At 36.3% G+C, this 16,168-nt stretch overlaps 1 protein-coding gene across 10 annotated transcripts in view; it reads right to left on the bottom strand.

Annotated features, from left to right (window-relative positions):
• Positions 1-16,168, bottom strand: part of SYNE2 (spectrin repeat containing nuclear envelope protein 2) — a 265,485-nt gene that overhangs the window by 137,773 nt on the left and 111,544 nt on the right. For all 10 annotated transcript variants that reach the window (XM_058567087.1, XM_058567088.1, XM_058567090.1 and 7 more), the window contains 5 exons: positions 8,828-8,983; positions 7,759-8,024; positions 4,516-6,616; positions 2,518-2,840; positions 181-325 (listed from right to left, as the gene is read on the bottom strand). In XM_058567087.1, the coding sequence (XP_058423070.1) occupies positions 181-325; positions 2,518-2,840; positions 4,516-6,616; positions 7,759-8,024; positions 8,828-8,983 (2,991 nt within the window). The remainder of the gene's footprint in view (positions 1-180; positions 326-2,517; positions 2,841-4,515; positions 6,617-7,758; positions 8,025-8,827; positions 8,984-16,168) is intronic.

Raw genomic sequence — 16,168 nt, 5'->3', positions numbered from 1 at the left:
TCTCAGAACCATTGCTCCATTTTTCCCCTTGGCTTTTCGTTTGAGAAATTTTCCTCAGTGTACCACTCAGATTATAGATTTCTGTGGGTCATAACAGAGGCACATTCCCTGCTGCGTCCACCTGCTCTTTCTGCCAATTTTTTGCACACAGTCTTACTGGAGATTTGCAAACACTCTTACCTTGCTCTGTTCCAAGCGTTCTAAAGCTTCTTTGTAAGACACTGGCAACGGGGACATGGACTGCCCAAGAACCGTCTCCATTTGGCCGAGGTTAGTGTAAATTTCCTCTTTAATTTTTCTGTAGCATTTGTAATTCTCGAGACACCTAGTGAGGCACAGTTAGAAAAAAAAGTGATATTAAATTATATTTAGTGCAATAAACTCTGAACTTTCCAGAATGAATTTTGAACACTTAATAAAAACCAAAATGTAATTTCTTTTTGTTGTTCAATGTATTTCAACAAATTTTTATTGACTACCTCCTCCTTACAGGGATTTGCATCAGACTTTAATGCAAACTTGAACAGGCAGACAAGACTTCTCAAAACACCTAACTTAGAAAACTGCATTCTTGAACACTGCTAATGAGGTGTTAAATTGGTACAATTCTTGTAGAAAACCAGTTAGCATTAAACATGCTCATATCTTTTGACGCATTAATTCAACTTCTCCAACTTATCTTAAGGAATTAATCCTAATATAAGGAATTTATCCTAAACCCGAAAAAAACCTTTGGCACAGTAAGATCTTTTAACTTATCAGACTATTAATTAAAATGGAAAAATTGGAACACACTTTATGTATAGCAAAAGCTATAGTTACATAAATTACAACAATCCATTTTATAAAATATTATATAGCAATTAAAATTACTTTTACGAGGTTTTTGGTACAATAAAGAATAGAACTCATGTTCAAAGTAAAGGAAAAGCAGCATATTTCTTATATGGCATAATTCTGTGATATATTAAAAAACACTATGAATAAAATTATGTATATAAAATAGATATAGCCTAAATCCCACACTGAAAACAATGAAAAAGTCAGTATCAAATATATATATTTTTTAATTCTTTTTTTTTTTTAGGATTTTATTTATTTATTTTTTTTCCCCCCAAAGCCCCAGTAGATGGTTGCATGTCATAGCTGCATATCCTTCTAGCTGCTGCATGTGGGACGTGGCCTCAGCATGGCCGGAGAAGCGGTGTGTCGGTGCGTGCCTGGGATCTGAACCCGGGTCGCCAGCAGCGGAGCGCGCGCACCCAAGCCACGGGGCTGGCCCTGTTTTTTAATTCTTAAAACACAATAATAAGCTGGCAAGGAATTAAGGAATATTCAGAGGCCTCAAACTATGTAAAAGTGGAAATACAGCGAAATAAGCCAGGGCCAGTTTTTCAATTGGAGGGCATTTGCCAAGTTTCAGTTTTGTTGACCTTCTCCTGGAATGCTGGGGACAGAGGAGAAAGCCTGGGGCTCACCTCATGGTGGGTGTTTAATAGGAGACCCCCTCTGTAAAGATATTTGTAACACATATAGCCACAAAGGACCAGCCTCCAAAATATAGAATAAATCCCTACAAATCAATAAGAAAAAGATGAACAACCCAATAAAAACTAGGTAAAGGCTTAAACAGGCATTTTTCAGAAGAGGAAATATGAATGACCAAGAAGTATTCAAAAAAGAGATTCAAATTCATTAGCAATAATAGAGATGCAAATGAAAGCCACAATGAAATATTACCCCTCAACCATTAGACTGGCAAAAATTAAATCTCACAACATCAAGTGTTGGCGAGCATATGGGACAATGGGAACACCAACATGCTGCTGGTTTGAGCAGAAAGCGGTAAAATGATTTGGAATGAAAAATTTAAGGTATGCACACCTTTCGACCTGGCAATCACAATCCTAGACACATATATACCCAAGGGAAGCTCTTGCATTTAAAAATGTTCCTAGTAGCACTGCTTGTGAACATGAAAACTAGAAACAACTCAAATGTCTACCAATAATCGGGTGACTGAATTTTACTACAGACAAGAACGTGAATAAACTTCAGGATCATAATGATGAGTTTGAAAAAAATGAAGTCACAGAATAATACACATACATGAAAACGGGACACAAACACATAGTAAAAATATTTTTAAAAGCAAGGAAATGGTAAATAAAAAATTTAGGATGATAGTTACTTCTGAATGGAGAGGGAAGGAACACATAAGAGAATTCAAAAGCCATGATAGTTACCTTTGAACCTTTGGGTACAAAGCTGTTTGTTTTAACATTATGATTTATACCATATGCAGATTTTTATAAACATTCTATTGTATGTACTCAATATTAAATAAGAAAAAAATTAAATAAATACAATAAAATATTTGCTATGGTTTTCTGTAGATAGTGATTTTTTTTTTACTTTTCCATATTTTCCAAATTATTTCTAATGTGTACATGTTAATTATATTTTAAAAATCTATATTTTGTTCTTAAAGCATTACCTTTAGAAAGAAGAACCTACCTTTCTATTTCAGCTTCCTTTCCTTTGGCTGTCTCCCTCATGGCTGAGTTTTTAGAAACTAATTCCTGTAAAGTACACTGAAGTTGTTGTTTGGCTTCAGGGCTAGATATAGTCCCCAGTTTCTCGGTGAGGTCCTGGATGACTGCTATTGTGGATTCCAATTCCTCCTGCTTCCAGCGAGGCATCTCTAGTGATTTTTCTGGATTAACAAGGTCTACCCTCTGGGATGCAAAGATGGCTTCAAGGGCAGTGATGATCCCCACCGCCCTGGTGACTGCTTCATCATAGCGTGTCGTATTTTCATAAGCATCATTCAAGACATTCTGGTGAACAGGAGATTGAATGCTGTGATGAAATTGTCAAACTTTTGGGATTTTTGTCATTCTTGAATTTTTGTGGTGCATTCATAATATATCTCTGGGTCTTATAAGAGTTGGCATCTTCTACTTTTAGTTTGACAATACTATACTGGTATTTAAAAATGAATAACTTTGTTTGCATAAAGAAAAATTGTTTCCAGATGTACTAAGAAATCTAATCTAAATTCAAAAACACATCTAATGAATCATGTCTAATGATGCATGTTTCTGCTCTAAAACTCTTGTATTAGATTATGAATTAAGTAAAACAACTGTATATATTTAATGTATATAACCTTAATCAATATTTGTGGGAAAAAATGAAAAGAAAAAAATGACCAGAAAACAAATAAAAACCCCAGACCTTTTGTGCTTTTAAATAATGGCTCTGCCACTAACTTTAGTTTTGAACACAGCACTTAATGTTTCCAGATCTGTCTTCTCATTGAAATAACAAACAGTTGAACTAAATAAGTTTTTAAGGTCTCTTCTATTCCAGTTCTAATCATATTATTTTGGGGGCTTATGTACATTGTTTCTTGAAACTGTATTCAACTCAAATAGAAAAGTACTCAATTTACTCCACATTTGTAAAGTACCAATTTAAAGAACACATTAGGGTTCATAACATGACTTTATATTTCAATAGCATTTATCCCTAGCCAAACATTTCAAATATATTATCTAATAACTTTTTGAATTAAAGAATGGAGTTAATTTCCCCATTCTATACATTTAATGTGACAATTCTGAAAACACAGTAAAAGGCATTATATTATGCACAGTGTGTCCCAATGATGCCTAAGATATCTACCCTATTATTGCAGGAAAGGGAGGAGTATGTTGGAGTTGCTCTGCAACAGAGGTCAGCAAACTTTTCCTGTAAAGGGTCAGATTAAATATTTTAGGCTTTGCAGGCCATCTGGACTATCACAAGGACTCAACCATCCTGTTGTAGCATGACAGCATCCGTAGACAATCCGTAAAGGGATGGGCACGGCTGTGTTCCAATAAAACTTTATTTATAAAATCAGGCACTGTGGGTAGATTTGGCCCATGGGCCTTAATTTGATGACCCTCCTCTATAATCAGACAGATCTCAACTGGAATCCTGTTTCAATCCTCAACTGATTACTGTTTCAATATCCTAAGAAAATTAATGTTTCTGAACTTTAATTTCCTTATTTTAAAATGGGGCTAATAATAGCACCCACCTCACAGAGTTATTGTGATGATTAAAGGTAAGGTGTTCAGCACACTGTAAGTTCTAAATAAATGTGGAGTTATTATTTTGTGTTCTTTTCTCTATACCCTATTTCTTCCACTATGCTCTACTCTTTCTAAGAAACAAACAAAAAAAGCCCCAAACTTTGTTCTGAGCTCAACAGATGCAACAAGGGACATAGAAAGAAAGGTGTCAAATTCATCTTTTTCCAAACCATAAGGCACTGTATTTAGACGTAGAATGAGTCAAGATTACAAACTGGCCCATTGCAATTTTTTTAAATGGCTATTCTCCTGGAGAGAATTTTCCTGTAGAACCTGTAACTTCTTGAGAAGTGTAGATATTAACTAGATTAAAACATAAAATCAGGAAATAAAAATAAATGCTTTAACTAGTTAATTAAAAAAAACTTACTGTGCGCAAATCAATGCTTGCGTTAAGCTGCATGTGAAGATCTTCAACGTCACGTAATTTGTTCTCCATATCACTCACTTCAGAAGAGTTTTCTTCTCTTTGCTTCTCAGTAACAGTCACAGCCTTAATGCTATCCATTTCTGCCTGAACTTGTTCTTGAAACACTTCACAGTTATCCTTTTCACTTTGAATATGTTCAGTTTTCAAATTTATAAGTAAAGGCTGCTGTAATTGAGATTTTATCTGATTTAAAACATGTAAGGAATTTTCCAGTTTGTCCTGAAAATTCTTTTCATCCATTTCTTTCGGTTGGAATTCTAATACTATGTTTTGGAGAACCGTGTGTAACTTATCATTTTCTTCTACATACAGTTTTATTTGTAGTATTTCTTTCTCTTTGAATGAGTCATCAAAGGCTTTATTTTCACTTAATTTCTTTATTATCTCATGATACAAGCACATGGCTTTCTCGATTCTCTGATTCAAAATCTGAGCAGTGAGCAGATTGCTTTCTGGTGAAGTATAAGGTGTTTTTAGTACTGCTTCAGCCCTTTTCTTAATTTGCAAATCCATAGCCCTCAATTTACTTAATGATGTTTGATATTTGCCATGTTCTTCCACAAATGTGTCCAACTGCCTAATTTTTCCTTCAAGTTCCTTTTCTTTTTCAAATACTAGGGTTTGTAACTGGTCAAGTTGCGAACAATCCCAGTTTAGTCCTACACAGTCAAACGCTTCTTTAAGTTTCAATACTTGTAAGATACTAGATTGAATACCAGTGAGTCGGTCTTTGAGATGATAGAACTCCTCTTTAACATCTTGATTTACTTCTTGATTTAGTAGCAGTTCATTGTGCTGTATATTATCAACCTCCTGCTGAAGCACAGATGTTTTTTCATGGAATTCTCTGTAAAAATTTATCTTGTGTTCTACTTCATTACATTTGTTATGAATGAATCTTTGTGTTCTGTTGGCTCTAGTCTTAAGATTTTTCAATTGATCATCCAAAAATAATTTTTCAAACACACTTAGATCCTTATAGATGTTCGTCAGTTCCTGAAGATGTGCTGAGATTATACTGTCAATTTCTTGCAGTTCCTTCTGAGAAGTCGTCAAGGTGACACACTGATGTTCCAGTTCAGCTTCTGTTGAGGCTGTTTCCATTTTGGGAATTATCAGTGTTTCGTTTCCGTGAAGTGAACGCTGAACCTTCTCTATTACTGCAAGAAATTTGCTTCTTTCTTCCAATTCAAATTCTAATTGCTGTGATCTTTGAGTTGATTTTAAAACTAGCATTTGGTATCGATTTTGTAAGTTCTGTAGGAGGTTATTTAAATCATTGCTTTCATGTGCTGTAAGGTTAGGAATGTTATCTTTGACCTCTTCAACCAACGACTCCACAGCCTGCTGCTTATCCAGAATGCCATCGTGCATCACTTTGCATTTTCTGATCTGCAAAAGAATGTCATCTGGGAGAAGAGGAATGGTAGGAATGAGTTCGCCTAACAGATTCTTGACCCATAAGACAGTCTGCTTCACCTTGGTCCTTACGTCACACTTCTTGATCTGATTTTCCACCTCTATGTTTAACGGCTCCAATGCTTCCAAGTGCTGCTGCAAATTATTTATTGCATCTTCCAAAATCTTCTTTTCTTTTTCTCCCCAAATCCTCTTCATCTGAAGTTCAGCTCGCCCCTTTAAAACAGAAAATCTATGCTTGATAGTCTGGAGTTCAGTGGCCAAGTCAATTAAGCTTAGGTTCCCTTCCTGTTCTGGAGAGTTCAGTCTTAACTGTAAACACTGCTGCTGCTGCTGCTGCAGAGAAATCTCAAGGTCTTGGATCTTACTCATGAGAAATGTAAATTCATCGTGTTCCACTACTTGTTGAGTATACTTCTTTTGGATCAGTTGTTCCACTTGTTCCCAACCATGTTCAAGCTGCTTGATCTGGCTTTCCAACATCTTCTTATCCATGTCAGTCAGACAGTTTGATAAATTTTCCCATTCAATTTTCATCTTGCTTAAAGAACATTTCTCTTTTTCTATTGATGTGAGGAATTTTTTAATTTTGTCCAGATAGGTTGCACTGTCCAGTGATCCCCTAGAAAAAGAAAAAAAATGGAGCTTGTTAATATCTATTATACATCAACATGCAGTTAGAGGTCATTAAAAGAAATTAATTCTACTTCGAATTCACAGAAGAAAAGATTAGATTGTCTATAAGAGTACTCTGTCCTTAAAATAAAAATCAGAACCTTGCATAAAGGTTAGTCTAGGACTAAGAGAAATTACCACAACATCCAATCCCTTTGTTATCGTTTTTCCAACAATAATCATACAGATATTGACTAAGAAAGCGTAATCATCAGGCTAATATTTTGAATATAAAATTGTTTCCTCAAGGGATATCATTGAAAGTAAATCCCATTTAGACGTAAATATAAAATAAACCTCTTTAGGAAAGAGAAAGTGTTTTACATATTAAGACTATATCTACAACCATTTGCCATCAATTAAAGCCAAAAGGAATGCACATATTTTTAAAGAAACCACTACAATACATATATGTTCCAAACGATTTAAACTATGCTGATATTGGGGCTGGCCCGGTGGTGCAAACGGTTAAGTGCGCGCGCTCCCCTGCAGCGGCCCCGAGTTCGCCGGTTTGGATCCCGGGCGAGCACCGACACACCGCTTGTTAAGCCATGCTGTGGCGGCATCCCATATAAAGTAGAGGAAGATGGGCATGGATGTTAGCCCAGGGCCAATCTTCCTCAGCAAAAAGAGGAGGATTGGCATAGATGTTAGCTCAGGACTGGTCCTCCTCACACAAAAAAAATAATAATAAAAAAAAATAAAAAAATAAACTATACTGATACTAAACAATTGTATACATAATGTTTCTCTCCACCCCCACAGTTGAGGATAAATTCTTGACAAAAAGAATACTGAATTCCATAGAACTCAAATCTATTTTGCAGATATTTATAGCATGAATTAATTGTTTAATAAATTAATTTATAAAATTTAACTGTAAAATTCACATAAATAATAAAATTTTTTGCATGAAACCAACAGAGTTTTCTTAAATGGCTTCCATATAGAATTAATTTTCATATTGTAGTATTAAAATCATTATATCCTTTTATAGTATAAACTCTTAAAACCCTGGGCCTGTCCAAAGTAGTGGAGGCTGTGCTTGAACAAAATGAATGAATGCAAGTCCTAAATTATTATACTTACACTTTTAGACTGTCCTTTTCCGTCAACAAGGCTTTCATTAAGGATTCAACTGCAGTGAGGTGTTCCTGAAAATCTTTAAGGAGACAACATTGGCTTTCTTTATTTTTCTTCAAAGTAATAAGCGCCTGAAGCAGATGGTCCAAGTGGTGCACTGAAAAGCTTGTACTGGGGAGAACTGAGGCACTTATTTCTGTTTCGTTGAGGTCTTCAGTTTGTTCCAGTGGTTCAATGGCTGCCTTCTTTGCTTCTAACTGGGTATATAATTTCTACAAATAAGTCAAGAAAATCAGTAAATATACACTCATTCACTCATTTTCTTTTCCTTCCAACAGCACATTCTGTCCCAAGAAGATGCTTTAAATATTTCACTTGTACACAGAGAAACTAAGGTCCTGACATTTAAAAGATTTTTCACTAGAATCATGTCAAAATCTAACTAGAACTCACCACTGGTCTAGCATTTAATAGCAATTAGATCACCCTATTGTGTTCAAAGTTTCTGCAATGTCTAAAGGAAGATTTATCTTATTTTTTTATTATTTACATGCATCATCTCTTTTTCTTGTTTTAGATACATGTTTACTGTTACATAAACTTAGCTACAACTGTAGGGGCCATTTTTAAAACCATGGCCACGTACTAGACTTTCAGATTAGTTAACATAGCTATACATACATAAACACATAAATACACCTATGTAAATACAGCTGTAAAAACAAAGAAGGAGTACCCCATAATGTTGATAATTAGGAAAAATAAAAGGACATATGGCTAAGAAAAAGAAGGATGACAAGACAGAATCTCCAAATTTTGTTACTGAATAAGTAAGTTTTTAGGAACTTTGTGAAAGTGAAAGAAGACTAATGTTCATTAAACTCTTCCACTTTTTAAATGGAAAGATTTATACAACTTACTGATTAGCACATAATTATAGAGTGGCCAAATTGATCATCAGGCAAAGGTTAAATAAGACTTTTCACTCTGTGCAAGTTTTCGGTAATTAAAATATATTGTATTGCACTGGATAAATGATGCAATCATGTTGTCAGTGTTTTTCTTGTTTCCATACCTCTATCTCTTTTAACTGTTCATTTCTTAACATAACATCTAATTCTAAAGGTTGATTTTGCAGCTCATTGACTTTCTGCTCATCTTCAGTGTTTTTCATGCTTTCTTGAACATCAAGAGAAAGTTGTTTTGATAAAACCATTTCCACAGCTGAATTCTGAAAACATAAAAAGATTAACTGCTGAATAGCCTACCTTCCAAATAAAACTTTTATTTTTCTTGATGAAAACATTCCAATTTCTTCTTTTTACTCATATTGAAGACTATTAAAAAGTATACTTAGGCACTACCAAAGATGATTTTTCCATATAATGTTTTTTTTTGTTTTTTGTTTTTTTTTGTGAGGAAGATCAGCCTTGAGCTAACATCCATGCTAATCCTCCTCTTTTTGCTGAGGAAGACCGGCTCTGAGCTAACATCTATTGCCAATCCTCCTCCTTTTTCTCCCCAAAGCCCCAGTAGATAGTTGTATGTCTTAGCTGCACATCCTTCTAGTTGCTGTATGTGGGAGACGGCCTCAGCATGGCCAGAGAAGCAGTGCGTCGGTCCGCGCCCAGGATCCGAACCCGGGCCGCCAGCAGCGGAGCGCGCGCACTTGACCACTAAGCCATGGGGCTGGCCCTCCATATAATGTTTAATGCCAATACTGGTATCCCAAGAAAAACAAAACTCTTTTGACAAGATAGTACAGGATCTAGCATTGCTCATTTAGATACTGAGGCATCATCTACAGTCTAAAAGAAAGGAAACAGGTATAGGAAAAAGTAAAAGTTCCAAAGTTTATACTTAGTATTCACCATGATGCAGAGCACAGGGCAAATAATAGGCATTCAATGTTACCTATTGGTAGTTTAAAATAATAAGATGAGAGATGGAGGAAACACCAAGATTCCATGATATTAAGAATGAATTACGCCTTAAACCATTAGCAGTAAGAATTCCAACCTGGCTAAGACAGGCGGTTATATATGGAGTAATCTGATCTTTTGTGAAAGCTATGAGAACTTGAGGCTCTCAACAGGATACACAGAGACAGCATCTGCATTCAGTTGTTCATTCTTTCAACAAATATTTGTTGAGTACTTACGTGTAGCAGGCACCAAGCATGTCAGTAATTTTAAAAGATTTCCATGATTTTGCTAAGGTATAATTTTTTATTTTCTAGTTACTTTATAAATAAAATACCATTTAATTTTGCCATACACTTTCATGTCAGCAAAATCTTTGAGGTCTCAAGTCTGTGAATAAAATATGTCCACATCCCCAAACGAGGTAGAATTGTCTTAAAAACACTGCCTAGATAGTAATGTAAGATGTTAACAACAGGGGAAACTGGGAACTTTCTGTACTATATTTGCAACTTTCTGCAAATGTAAGATGACTCTAAAATTAAAAGTTTATTTAAATAAAACAGATACAGTCTAGAGCTTCACCAATACTAACTGGTAAGAAAATTCATCTGACCAGTGTTACTGGTTTTGAAGTACTTAGTTGGCACTTAGTCACTTCTTTAAAAAGGCTGCAAATGATTGAAATGATTTTGCCAATTTCCTCCCGTTCCAACAATTTATTCATGAGAACTATGGCTAAAATCTACACTGAGGGCAGATTTCAGGGGGAAAGATCCAGGAAAGCCGTAAGAGGAGAGGAGAGAGGTGCCACAGCACAGGCTTCATCGGCCACTGGGTGCTCTTTGCCACAAGCCACAGTCACGTGAGTGGATGCCTGCCTCCTTTCCACCTGTGGTTACTGTTACTTACAGTAACCCCACAAATCCACCTGCGGAACTAGAGCGCCTGAGCTAAAGGCCTAGATACTAGACCCGAGGAAAACCTCACTTATTATTAATCATCTACTAAGAATTCAGAGCCCATGGTCTCACTTACCTGATAGACCAGTGCCTTGAGGACTAGCAACATTTGTAACACGCCATTTGAAATCTGCCTTTAGTGATCACACAGAACATTCCGAAAAACCTGACATCACCCCAAAACACTACTTGTTTACCAATCCCAAAAGCCATATTTCTATGTTGGCAGAAAATCCAACAGAATCCCTCAAACGAACATTTCAAATTTAAAAGGCAACATCCCTTTGCTCTCGCCAGGGAGGTTGGAACTCACGGTCCTGACTGGCTCCTGGAAAGATTCTTGCGTAACCAGTCACCTCTGCTCATCACCCTTGGCTATATTGTACTTCGATTTTGCAGGCTCATGTGAGACATTTTATTTTGAATTATAATGTATTTCAAACATACTCAAAAGAACAAAATACAACAAATACTCATTATCCACAACACATATATGTGACATAATTTTCCATATTAAAAACATAATTTAAAGCCCAATCTTCAGCCCTTTTTCATCTCTTCCTCCCCAGAACTAATCACTAAAGTCCACACATTCATGTTTTTATACTTTTACTACACATATTAGTATTCATACAGTATTGTTTTATACATTTTTAATTCTTATAAAATTGGAATCATGTATGAATCATTTTATAACTTGTTTTTTTTCCACTCAGCAGTACGTTTTGTGTTTTATCTGTGGTGACAGATACAAATGCAGTACAGTCATGGTAGCTTTGTGTACTGTTCTGCTGGCTGCATGAACGTGACTTATTTATCTGTCAGGCTGCTATGGACAATACCATTGTTTTTTTTCCTATTATAGATATTGCTGTGATAAACACCCATGTGTAGTTCTTCCTGCACATATGTGTGCATTTCTTTGGGACGTTTTCCTAGAACTGAAATTACTCCTTTTGATTCTCAATAGATAGCTACTGAGTTGTTCTCCAAACTGAATTACAGTTTTTATTGCCACCAGCATGATAAAAGAATTTCCATTTTCCCTAACTCTCTCCAATATCTGGTGCTAACAGACTTTAATGTCTGCGAAAATAATGGGTATAAAATTGATATCATTATTGTTTTAATGGTATTTCCCTGACTGCTAATAAGACTGAGTGACTCTCATACGCTCGTTGGCCATAAGAGTCTTACCTTCTGTGTATTACTTTTGCATATCCATTGTCTATTTTTTATTGGGTTGTTTGTGATTTTTGGTGTTCTTTTCATATTCTGGATACTAACCTAACAGTTTTATGCATTGCAATTACTATCTTTCAGTAGATTGTCTTTAAACTTTGTATGTGGTGTCTTTTGTTGAACAAGAGTTTAATACTTTAATGTAGTCAAATTTATCAATCTTTTTCTGTTTGGCTTCTGCTTTTAGGGCCTGTTTCAGAAAGTCTTTTACACCCTGAGATCACAAAAATATTCTTTATATTTTCTTGCAAAGGTTTTAAAATTTTTCTCTCCACATTTAAGTTTTTCTGTAATATATTTTTGTGTGAGGTTTGTGATAGGTAAATTCAGTCCTTGTCTGAAAATGTAAGTATTTTGCCTCATTCTAAAATGATAGTTCAGCTGGATATCAAAGTGTAGGTTGATAACTATTTTTCTCCCAGCCACATGAAGATGCTATTACATTGCCCTCTGGCTTTCCGTGTTGAGAAATCTATTGTCAACATTACTGTTCTTTTTCCTCTGGTTGCCTTTGAGATTCTTCTTTTTGGCTTTGGTGATTTACTGTTTAACTACAATGTATTTATGCAATAATTTATTTTTATTTAGCCTGTTCAAGGCTCTCTGTACTTCCCGAAACTGAGGATTCATATTTTTCCTCAAATCTAGAAAATTCCCAGCCTTGCTTTTCCTCCATTCTCTCTATTCTCTCCTCTTAGAGAATTCCTATCAGAACTGTGTTACACCATCTCAGTACAGCCTCTGGGTCTCTTAAAATCTCGTTCCTATTTTCCGTCTCTTTATAGCTGTGTGTCGGATTGTGGGCAATTTCCTCAGTCATATAGTCCAGCTAACTAATTCCCTCTTCAAGCTGTGTCAAGTTTGCTGTTTAACCCAGCCAGAGAAATCTTAATTTCAATGACTATTTTTATTTAGTCTATATTTATTTAGTTCCATATTGTTCGTCTTCAGTTCTTCCCTTTTTTCTCAAAGTATTTTATTCTTTCCTTATGATTTCAAATCCTTCTTTTACATCACTAATCATTTTAAACATATTATTGTATAATATCTTTCATACTGCTGCATTTCTCACTTTCTTAGCGTATTATTCCTCTCATTTGTAGTGATGAGGACTTTTCCCTGTGGCGGAGTGTTCCTTGGTGTTACTGAATGATTGATACTAACTTGTCATTATCAGACTTTTTTTTACTCAACTGTGGGAATCTCTTTGGCCTGACTGGTAGAAATGACGCCTTTGTGTAGATTTGTGCTTGCTTCTGGGTTAGAGATTTTCTCACCCACCCTTCTGCCAGCATACAAGCTTTTCAAGGGCCTATGTCTTTCTGGAGTATCTACTCCAATACATGGCCTCTCATGAGCCCTTATGAACTCTAAGCCCTTGGACATCTGATTCTTTCTCTTTCCCACTGCTCCTGGAATTTCTCCTTAAAAAAAAATCTATGATTGGCATAAACTTAAGAAAAAGTATAACTTTTAAACAGTGTGCATATTAAGTCTCTGAGCATAAATGGAATTTTCAAAGTTAATAATAAATTTAAGGTAGAAAATTACCATTCTATCTAAAGTCTGGTTGAGTTATATTGCCAACTATGTTTACTTTTTAAAAAAAGTTCCTCTTTTTCAACTACATATCTTTCCTTAGAGTTTGGTCTGTTTGGAAAAGAATAGGAGGTGACAGAAAGAATATCATCAACTCTCCTTAAGGACAGGATCATGACATTTTCATTTTTACGTCCCTTAATTCACGAAGTAAACATTTTACTCTTAACATTTAAAACACTGAGCTTTAAATAATTGAGCATTGTCTCGGGCTTAGCTAATGTATCAGCACAGCCAAGAGTTAAGTCAATAACAGCCTCACTATCCCTTTTCCCATTCAGGGGCAAAGGCCCCAGGGCTATGACAATGCTGTGACAGTGAGAAGCCCAAATCTATCACTTGTACCCTGCCAACAGTAGGACAGTGTCATACAAGCTCTAGAGGATATAGTTCTTTCTTCTGTTAAGAATTCCAACATGGGGGCCAGCCCCGTGGTGCACCGGTTAAGTGCGTGTGCTCCACTGCTGGTGGCCCAGGTTCGGATCCCAGGCGCACACCGACACGCTGCTTAGCAAGCCATGCTTTGGCGGTGTCCCATATAAAGTACAGGAAGCTGGGCATGGATGTTAGCCCAGGGCCAGTCTTCCTCAGCAAAAAGAGGAGGATTGGCATGGATGTTAGCTCAGAGCTGATCTTCATCAGAAAAAAAAAACAAAAAAAAGAAAAAATTCCAATATGAAGCAGTGAAAAACAATTCTAAGCATAAGCATACATCATCACAATTAGAGACAAAACCAAAAGGCAGATCAACAGTCTCAGAGACTGCATCTTTCTCTTAGCATAATGTCTAAAATGTTAACCCGACCTGTAAGGCGCTCATGATTCAGCCAGCTACACCTACGTCTCAGGCCTCACCTCTGTCACTCTCTGTCCTCCACCCTCTAGGCAGTGGCCTTTATTTCAGTTTCTGAAATTCTTCATGCTTTCTCCCAACACAAGAGGAAATTCTATTTTCTTGTCAAGAATGCTCCCGACACCCAGCCCTGAGCTCTGGTAACTCCAACCGACCCTTCCAGTCTCAGGTCAAATGCTGCCTCCTTAGAGAAGCTCTCCCCGACTACAGTTCAGGTCAGACTCCTTTATCATGGACTATCATGGAAATGTGCTCCTTCCTTTAATTCCTGTAATTAGACTCTCATTAGGCAATTAGTGGATGAATGTGTGTCTCCTCTAGACTAGAAGCTCTATGAGAATAGAGAGACCATGTCTATTTTTTGCTACCACTAAGCCCTCATTGCCTGGTCAATAAAATTTTACTGAATGGATGTACAGATGAATTCATATTAAAGAAAAAAATAAGAGAATTTTATTTAATCTTCCTTTGTCAAGACTAACAATTTGTGGGTACAAATTGTTAATAGAGTACAGTGGAAAGAAATTGAAGAGCTGTCAACCTAGCCATTGTTGACCAGACACATCTGCTAGAAATGATAGGGACAGGGTTTCATGAGAGGACAGAAGATTTGAAACACCCACAGGAACTCAATAAAGGGTCCGATGAAGTCAGACAGCACATTAGTACATTAAACCTCAATTAACAACCCAGGTGCAACACACTAGGTAAAAGGGTGAGGTGAACCCCGAGTATCAGACTGGGTAGAAGACGCCTGGGTTCTAGTCCCAGCTCTGCTACAATGAGAACTTGGCCGATTAACATTTCTGACTTCAATTCCCTCACCTGAAACACAAAGATTAGGCTAGAAATTTTCTAAGGTCTCAGTCTAAGATTTTAGGACTCTGGAGAATGTTCTCAAACACGTGCTGCTCACAGACGTTAATATGATGTACACTATGTAAGTCACCTGTCCCGTAAAAGAATAAATCTTAAATTGTGAAAAATACCTCTAGAGTAAGAAGCAAGATTTGCATGCTGGCCAGAAAGAGAAAAGTAGTATACTTGGAGACAGAGTCAACTCATGGCCCACCTATGTGTTTGTTCCATTACAATTTTTTTTTACTGAGTTACCAGGATAAACGACACCAGAATACACATCATTTACCCTAGGATTGAAAACTCTTTCTCCAGTAAGTGGTTTTCCTTCTCATTCTAGTATTGACTCCACTGTGTTCCTGGTCACTCACCCACAGCTGGACGCCCTGCATGTTTTGCCCGTATCTGTGATCATTCACCTTCCAGGATTTCTCTATGGATGCCTTCTTAAATATTGAAATTATAAATGCTCAAGAATTTTTGAAAAGAAAAACAATTTGGATGTACTGACTAGCAATTATACCTAAAGACAAGGAAATTAAAGAAGTAATTATAGACAACAGGCTTTTTTTAAGAGCAATTATGTCATTTAGGTTGACATTTGGGAAGGATGGGGGAAGAAAGATCATTCAATACCAGTTATGCTGTAATGTTGCTTTATGAGTTTTTAGAAAAACAATAAATTAAGAATGCATTAGTTGTTCCTCTTTACCATTTCTCTTTATGTTAGGTGTAAGTTTTTATACGTAAAAACTTAAGAGATGAATCAGTCCTCACTTTTTATCATATCCTAATTTGTTACTTGCCAGCCCTGATGGTCTAGTGATTAAGATCTGGTGCTCTCACCACCATGACCTGGGTTCGTTTCCCAGTCAGGGAAACACACCACCCATCTGTAGGTTGTCATCCTGCAGCAGCTGCGTGTTGTGGTAATGCTGAAAGCTGTGCCAGAGGTATTTCAAATACCAACAGGGCCACCC

Source organism: Diceros bicornis, chromosome 24 (genome assembly GCF_020826845.1).
Source record: "Diceros bicornis minor isolate mBicDic1 chromosome 24, mDicBic1.mat.cur, whole genome shotgun sequence".
NCBI classification, from domain to species: domain Eukaryota; kingdom Metazoa; phylum Chordata; class Mammalia; order Perissodactyla; family Rhinocerotidae; genus Diceros; species Diceros bicornis.
Note: the sequence above shows the minus strand (reverse complement) of the source record. Positions and strands in the feature narration are given on the sequence as shown.